A 9,065-nucleotide genomic window follows, 5' to 3' on the forward strand; every position below is an offset into this window, starting at 1 on the left:
CTGGCTAAACACACAAGCATGGCTGACATAAAAAGAATAGTATATAAACACTTAAGTATATTGGCGGGAATAATATGAAAGCATCGATTCCTTTCATTAACAAAATCATTAGTCACTTGCAGAAACCCTTCAGTTGTGTTCATCTTTAGATATTGTTGCATGTTACTTTTACACCTCAGCTCAATATATATATATATATATTTTTTTGTTTTGTTTTTTGGTGAAGCCTTGCAGTGAGAGAGTTTCTTTGTTTGGATGATCCACCAGGTCCATTTGATAGCCTAGAAGAGAGCAGGGTAAGTGCTATATAATATCATGTGACAAGAACAAATAGTGAATATAGAACAATAATAATATTTGTTTTTAGAATATTGTAAAATATCGGCAGAATATTGTCATTTTTCCTGTATAGCTGGGGTAGACTTTCATTAATTCATAATCAGAAAGCAGTAACTGCTTGTGCTTAATTTTAAAACTGACCAACCATTTTTGAATGATCTGGGCCCATTAATAATCTTTTGTCCTCTTCTATTGATACAATGATCCCTAAATGTGCTTTGTCCTCAGGGGTTACTACCGTATACTAGTTGTTGGCACAGGTGAAGTGGGTAAGAAGATAGCTAGAGTGTTAGTGGCAAAGGTCTAGTTTAGAGTATGACAAACTACAGGATAAAGTTACTGCAATTGTATGTCATAGTTGTACAAGTTAGTTTTCTGGCTTCACAGTAGCATCAGCAAAGTCCCAATGAGCAGAAATATTTCAGGTGGTGAACAGATGGTTAATCCACGCCATTTACATTTAGTAAAAGAATCGCATGTTTCTCACATTGAGTTACTTTGCAGATAAAATAACTCTGATTCAGATTGAGCTGTCTGTTGTGGCAGCAGTCTTCCCTTGCTTGCATTTCAGTTCAGTGGAAACTTCAGCAATGCTTTTTGCAGGGAGCACATTATCTTGGTGCATTGTAATTTATACTGTCAATTTGTTTCTGGATGCAGTCTGAAGTTTAGACCTATAAAGCCATAAACAAATTGAGGCATGGCTGTCCAAAGCTATGTCTGCATTGGGGAATTTTAAAAGAATCTCACTGGTTCAAATGAATGCATATTAATGCTGGTGGAAGCTAAAATGTAGATGCAGCTCCTTCAGCCAGACCCACTTTTACCACCCAAAGAAACCTGGAACCCAACTTCTGACAATCTCTCTCTGGGTACATTATTGTGTACATCTTCAAGGATTCAGTGTATCATTTTGTATAGTATACACTTTCATTTCGAAGATGGTGAAATCAGTTTTCATGTTAACTATTTGATTATAAACTCTGAGGTAAAAACAAACCATTTATAGTAATGCAAACTAGTTGAATGACTAGTTCACGCTAATTAAACAAGCATTCTGTTCATAGCAATAATGATCATACACATATTTTCCTGATAGGTATCTCAAGCTTAGATTCTAGTAGCACTAATCCATCTCCTTACCAGCCTAACAACTTGTATAGTACACTTACTGGTGTTTAGTCCCATGCAGATTTCAATAATTTCTTTGGGCAGCAGGTATGCATATACCATATATTCCAGGGTTATTTTTTTTAAAAAGTACGTGCCCATTTAGCACAATTAACAGCTGCTTTGTTGACTCTTAATTCAGTGTGTACATTTTTCTTTCTTTGTGGACTATTTATGTGACAAACATTTAGGTGCATTAGTCTAGCTGTTCATACAGTTTTATAAGGAATTCGTATAAATGTTCTTACACTACTTGTACATGTATAATGACCAATTTCTAAACCCGGGATACTCTGACATTCTGCAAAATACAACAGAATCCACATAAATGGCTTCCTGAAATGGAACATCTGCTTAATTGGAGTCATTGTTAGGGGTTCACTGAAAATGTTCATTGTGAAGGTTTAATTGGGTGTCAAGTGTTTTCTGGAAGACTATTCCTGCTATGCACAGGTGTGAACAAAACTCATGCTAACCTGACAATTTGTTTCTAATGGCCTAGGTAAATTTACTATACCATAGGAGTTTGTTTCTAATGGCCTAGGAATTTACTATACTATAGTCAATAAGATGAATTAACTTTTAAACCATGAAGTAATGTAAAGTCAGATATCTTTTAATGTATAGAAATATCTTTGAATTGGGGATACATTGTGTTTTGTTTCAAATCTATATAATTGTAAATATTACCACCAATTTCATTAATTGTTATTCAGCGATGGACTTGTATGTTGAAGCAAAATACAGTATCTTCCCAAAACATATTTTTACAGGTGACTTTTAGACCTCTGAAAAACAATAGAATTGCTGACACTATCTTAACTGTAGCATACAGGTAACTTCACTAATATGAACCATATTACTTTTGACTTTAATAGGGCATAGCCCTGTCTAAAATGTTCACATTTAATAAGTCCAGTGAATCAATGGTTAACTGCATGTAATATAAACCAAAAAGTTCACCTCTGAGTTGGATGGTTTCATTATTTAGTGAGGAGGACACACACATTATTAAATCAGAAGTGCTCATTACTGGTGGCAGACTTACTGCTAACAGTAATAGAACAGTAGGCTAGATGCCAAGACTTGTACCATATCCTGCATTAAATGGCTATATAGCAGTATACTTTAGCCTTACACATTAAAACTGGAGAGAGTTCACTGTGAAATTCAGTAGGGTATACATGCAAGGATTACTTTCAGGATGAGGGCCTACTTTGTCAATCCTGTATTTATTTTGCAGTTGGTTACGTAAATGTCAGTGGTGTGACATGGCAAAAGTATTTCAGTTGTGGTATGGTGTAATAAATGGTTCAAAGCCAGTTACATCTTTTTATTAAAGACAAAACTACAACTTTTAAAATTCATTAGACAGCTCTTCAGGGGATCAATACAAAGAAAAGCAACTATAACCCTGTAACTATTGTACATTTTTAAAAGAAAAGCCGTAAACTCAGTCCACTAGGGTTACTGGCAAATAACCTTGAAATTTTCTTTTAGGCTTTTTGTGAAACTCTGGAGGAAACTAATTACCGTCTCCAAAAAGAACTTATTGAAAAACAAAGGGAAGTGGAATCATTGAAGAAATTATTAAGTGAAAAACAACTTCATATAGATACTGTAGAGAAGAGAATTAGGTATGTTGTGGCTTCAGTATTTTCAAAATTTCACAGACTGATGTTAGTAGCTATCCAGATACATCAGTCAAGTGGCTGTGCAGAAGGCAGCGTTTTAAATAATGCTTTCTCATATGTTGAGGGGCTAGCTAAGGAAATGTTCTGTGTTTGTTTTTTAAATCATTTTGCCAATCATACTGTTCCACCTCCTCTAAGATCAGTGAAAACAGGTAAGAAGGTTAAGTACAGTCCGAACTTTGCCTCTGCAGTCCTTGGTGTGTGGAATGCCTTCCTGGAAGTGAGAATGGTGGTTTATTTGGCTCGCTTTAGAAGTTTTAAAGTTCCCCTATATCTGAAAGCCTTTGACATGGCAAAATGATTGCTTGATCTGTTCTTGTGGTTTCATCTCTTGTATTTCATGTGTGTTTGTAGTTTTAACTTTGTTGCTCTGAGGTGCTTGGCATGCTGCAGCAGATAAACAATTTGTAGTCCTGTTTCAAAGCTCTTTAAATCAAAGAAAAAGTAGTGGCAAGGCTTCATAATAAAATTTTATTGTGCATATCTGCTAAAGTATGCAGCAGACCCAGGGGAGATGATGTTGAAATATTGAGAGTTCTGCAAGACCTGCTGAATCTATCATTCTGGAATTTTATTTGGAAAGGAATGAGTCCTCAAAGCCATGTTAGGTGCTTGAAAAGCTCTAGGGATGTGTGCTATGGCATATACAAGTTCACTAAAACAATGAATATGGTGTTGGATGCATGACTTGAATTTAGTCATTAACACAATAAGAAAATAGTTTGAGGAACTGTTACTGCAGCTATTGCAAAAAAGATTAGGAAAACTCACAAACAAGCCACCAGTCACAATAAATAAAGTTATAAATATTATGCTTTCTATAGCTTAAATTTCAACCAATCTGAAGATCTACTGTCGTAAGATTGTTTTCAAACAAATTTTAAATGTTTCCCGTCCAACTACAGTTTCTTCTTTTCAGAACACTCTACTTTGAAAGCAGCTTTACCTTTTTTAAAAAAAGTAGTAGGAGTAGGGATTGGCAGAGATGTATGTTTGGACAGGAAAAGAATAAATTTGACTGAGGTGGAGAGAAGAGATGGAGGCAGGAATGAGAAGGAATTAATGAATAGTATGAAAAAACAAACAGCTTTGTACTTCATTAATGTTACAATTAAGTGCCAGATATATTTCACGGACGTAATATGCTCTGGGGACAATCCATATTCTCATGGCAAAATACCCATTTTTAGCCAGGATCTGTAGTACAGGAACTTGCCACTGACCTAGTAATTTTTGTCCCACCATGCTTCAGGAAAGACCCTGTTACCTTTCTATGTTTCATTGTTAATGAAACACTATCCTACTTAGGCAAACTTGTGAAAAAAAATGTGTGTTTGTTATATCCACCAATACCACTTATTCTCTATCATTGGCAATTTTCTATGACCTATGTTGTACAGGAGGTCAGACTAGATGATCACAATGATCCCTTCTGGCCTTGGAACCAATGAAGTAGAGCCTTAAGAAATATTGTTTAACATTCATCTGCATTCGCTGCTGATCTCTTACCTGAAATCACAGTCCTCTGTTTGGGGCATCAGAATCATTTTGTGATATGAAGGACAGAGGATTAGCTTCAGGTGAGGAATAAGCAGCTGGAGCTGATGAGCTGCTCCAAAACAAAGATCCTGCGTAAACTATGGAACTTTCTAATAAAAAAAGAAACAAGAGGGGTAAGTAGGGGGAATGATAGTTGTTTCTAAACAAAATGTCTCATTTAAAATGAAGCATTAGTGGCTCTTCAAGTGCTGATTCACTACTGAATGTTTTGTCAAATATATTGGTTATATTCTACATAAATGTCTCTCTTGAATTTGCTGTAGGGATTTGTCTTTAGGAAATGGGAAAACACGCAGAATGTCAGGAGAAGAAAGTGAGTGCAGTGGTGAGGTGGAGTCTTCTGCAATAGAAGCAGATCAGGGTGCCTTGGGAGATGACAGCTGGTAAATGCAACTTTATTTTTTAACTTAAAATACATTAAGTACTTGACTGTATAGACATACTACTCATCTGTGTAGCACAAAACTGTTTACTGCACAATATTAGCAGCTGTACAATGTATTTGATATGGACCTTGGAGAAGAGGAGGTTGTAGACTTGCAGTGAGTAGTAGTTACCTAGTTTTGCAAATGTTTTGCAGATGAGAGGCATGAAATTAATACAGAGCAACAAACTGGTTTCTGTATGACTGACTTATTGATCTGTTGTTGCAGCTCTGATAAAGAGAATAATCAGACATGCTGGAGTGGCTTATTGGCTGAAAACTCTGTACCAGAAATTGAAGTTGCTGAAGTAGCATATACTGCTGATGAAGAGGAATAAATTAACAGCAGCTGTCATTACCTTCAAAAGTTTCATAATGCTTGGGACAGACTATTCATAGGTAAAAGCATGCATAGCTGTAAAGAATTTACAGCAAAGACCAAGAAGGCACACATTGATTGTTTACATAAACAAATCCTTACAAATTATTCACATAGGAAATATACTCATTGCTGCTTTGATTCAGTTTTTATCCAGCCTTTATATATTTAATATATTATACAATCTAATTAGGGCTAAATTCAGCTATGCCTAGATTCTTAAGTACTGAACACAGAAGATCATGATGATTTGCTAGCTAAAGCTACGTATATGTAGTCACCAGTCACATGTGACGTGTTACGTATTGCATGTTGCTACAGATGTGATACATTTAATGTGTTCATCTGTTTGTTTGTTTTTTCACATTCTTATATAGCCATAAATTAATGCTCATTGAAATAAAGATGAACACAAGTTGGGTTTAATAAGACTATAGGAGCTACTATGTTTTTAAAGTTCTAAATGAAAATTTCTCTGGAGTTTTAATGCAATAAAATAAGACTTGCAGTGACAAAAGAAAAGGATTTATGAAATGAGATTATCAATGGACATTTTAATAAAACAAACTTGTAGTAGTTGCTGAAAGAAGTGAGCCATGGAAACCCAACACATGGTGTATGTTCATCCCGTTGTAGCATGTTGTAATAATTGATTTAGTTCAGTAATGCATCTTTATAATCCTACACCTTTGTCACACTCCCACTTAATGATAAAATCAGCAATGTTGCCTTTTATCCAGAACACTACCTCTTACCTTCTTGCTAATGCATACATACTTTGGGTTTTTTTAAACATAATCTAGATTATATGGAGATGACTGAATGATTTGTAAAAATAAATAAATAAATAAATAAAAAGCCATATTTTTTCTTCACATTCATAATTAGGTTGAATCTAGTTTCAATGTATTTTTGTTTCGATATATTGTACACATGGGAATATTGCTACAAAACATTCTATAGCCTATTTTTCAAAATGTATTAAGCCAGGTGATGCACTTTATAATAATTAACTCGTTTGTGCCAAGTTCAATTGGCTAATTTCTTTTGAGAAAGGGGAGTTGCAGGGAGGGAGAGGATTATGTTATGCCTTTTTGTATTTTACTTGTTCATTGCTACGGAAGTTAGCTGTAGTACTCTGGGTAAGCTTTATGAAATCTTTCATACAGCTTGTTTCTGTTCTGTACTTATTTACTGAAAGTGCCTTGTTTTCTTCTGCTTTTCTAGTGGGAAGAATGCTCCCCCTTCTCCCCACCCCCAACCACCCCATTTCACTCACTCCTTTGTTTAATGCTGTTAATATGCAGTGTCTGTGTGCTGGAGTTTTCAAAGCTAACTTTGTATTTCAGGCTGTATATATAATCTTTATGTAGAACTGTATGAACCCTTCTGGGGAAATAAAACTACAGACATCACATCAACTTTCTTTATCTGTTTGGTAGAAAGATTTTCAGTGCCTTGTGAGAGAAAAGTATAAAAATCTATCTGAAAGACAGATCGGCAGTGTCTTATTTATGTCATACAGTTGTTCAACTTCTAGTCTAAACTCAGTCATCTTTGTACCAAAATTTAATGTCTGCATGAAAATGTAGGAATGCTGCACAACATATCGGGAAACTTACTGTACTTCTACTGAAGGTAAAATAAAAAGTGATTAAAGAGTTTGAATATCCTACTGGGATAGCCTTTAAGGCATCCAGAGAATTCAATACAATTACTGACTTCTGGTACATTTAAAATTACTTATCTTTTTTGATAACTTGTCATCAAATCCCAGCAATCACTTACATGTTTAAAAAACAGGTCTGAACTAAATGGACTAAAATAGTATTGGTTTTAGGATTACAAATGTTTTAAATGATCAGCGAAATTCAAGATATTTTTAAGACAACTCTGTTTTAAAATTCTCCACCTATGTTAATTTTCTGTCTGCCTTTACTCGTTTAATGAATATAAGCCTAAATACAAAAATTTTACAAAGCAGTTAAATGGGAGGGTCCAGATTTGTGGGTGATTTTGTTTTGCCCTGCCCTCCGTAAAGATTGTAGTAAAGTAGAATACCAGAGTTACGAACTGACCAGTCAGCCGCACACACCTCATCTGGAATCAGAAATACTCAGGCAGCAGCAGAGACCAAAAAGAAAGGGAAAATACAGTACAGTACTGTGTTAAACATAAACTACAAAAAAAATTAAGGGAAAGTTTATAAAAAAGATTTGACAAGGCAAAGAAACTGTCTGTGCTTGTTTCATTTAAATCAAGATGGTTAAAAGCAGCATTTTTCTTCTGCCTAGGAAAGTTTCAAACATGTATTAAGCCAATGTTTGGTTGTAACTTTTAAAAGAACAACCATAACGTTTTGTTCAGAGTTATGAACAACCTCCATTCCCAAGGTGTTTGTAACTCTGAGGTTCTGCTGTATGCCTCTGTTCTTATAAACTGGGCTTTAATTGCCGTATCTTGTGTGTAGCCTCTATTCCCTTTAAGCACACTTCCAGTTGGTACCTCTCAGATACTTATGTGGATTGACACAGTAGGTTTTTAAATCAATTATTCATACAAGGCATTTGAAATGTACTGACTAAGGTTTCCCTGTAATAGTCAGATGCAGCTAAACAAAAAATGCAATTTTGTGGAGCAAATACTTAGTATCACCTTATGTAAATCCACATAGCATACAATATGGGACTTCAATGTAGTTACACCACTGATAGAAATACAAAAGTAATTCCTTTTGGAGTTCAGCAACACAAAGTCATCTTGAACATCACCAGTAGCTAATTTTTTACCTCTTTGTTTCTCTAAAATTCACTTTTTTGTATGGTTCTTTTCAAGCTCAAATACCCTTCTATACCGTTATTTCAAACATTCTGATTCTAATACAACAAAAACCAGCTGGCAGTGGTTCCATTCATAAGCACTGAATTGTGGATTTTTTTGTTTGTGCTGTCGTCAATGGGTGTAGCATGCAAATTGAAATCAGAGCAGAGTCAACTATATAGATGGATTACAACCCAATAATGTCCTTGCCTCTGTTCTGCCAGAGTTGATGCATTGTATCATCTACTCCAACCTGGAGGTTGTTTTCTGTTAACATTGCCTAGCCCATATTGCTCCCAGAGCTAATATTCTTCCTTTCTGCATTAGTGCCTGACTACTCTTTCCTGCCCCAACTACCTCATGCTTATTTAGTGAGTCTTGCTTTTATTTCAGACTATTTCTCACCTTTATCAATAACAAATTGGATTTTTATTTCTATCCTCTAAAGTATTTGCAATCTGTCCCAGTTTTGCATCTCTCTCATTTGATTAGTGTACTCTAATGTGCCCTGTAAAATGAATGAATGAAAACACTGAACAGTAGTGAACCAAGAATGGATCCCTGTGGAACTTCATGTTGTGCCTATCCCACTTTGACAATGAACCATTAATTACTATGAGCAAAAATGCTCTGTTGGGGTCTACTCAAGGGGGGGGGAGCAAATGCACAATGAAACCAG

At 35.3% G+C, this 9,065-nt stretch overlaps 1 protein-coding gene across 7 annotated transcripts in view; it reads left to right on the top strand.

Annotated features, from left to right (window-relative positions):
- Positions 1–6,981, top strand: part of SNX16 (sorting nexin 16) — a 30,491-nt gene extending 23,510 nt beyond the window's left edge. For all 7 annotated transcript variants that reach the window (XM_073330714.1, XM_073330709.1, XM_073330710.1 and 4 more), the window contains 4 exons: positions 227–296; positions 3,010–3,146; positions 5,027–5,146; positions 5,417–6,981. In XM_073330714.1, coding sequence (XP_073186815.1) covers positions 227–296; positions 3,010–3,146; positions 5,027–5,146; positions 5,417–5,525 — 436 coding nt within the window. In that variant the 3' untranslated portion in view covers positions 5,526–6,981. The remainder of the gene's footprint in view (positions 1–226; positions 297–3,009; positions 3,147–5,026; positions 5,147–5,416) is intronic.
- Positions 6,982–9,065: the final 2,084 nt, after the last annotated feature.

This window comes from Lepidochelys kempii, chromosome 2 (genome assembly GCF_965140265.1).
Source record: "Lepidochelys kempii isolate rLepKem1 chromosome 2, rLepKem1.hap2, whole genome shotgun sequence".
Lineage (NCBI taxonomy): Eukaryota > Metazoa > Chordata > Testudines > Cheloniidae > Lepidochelys > Lepidochelys kempii.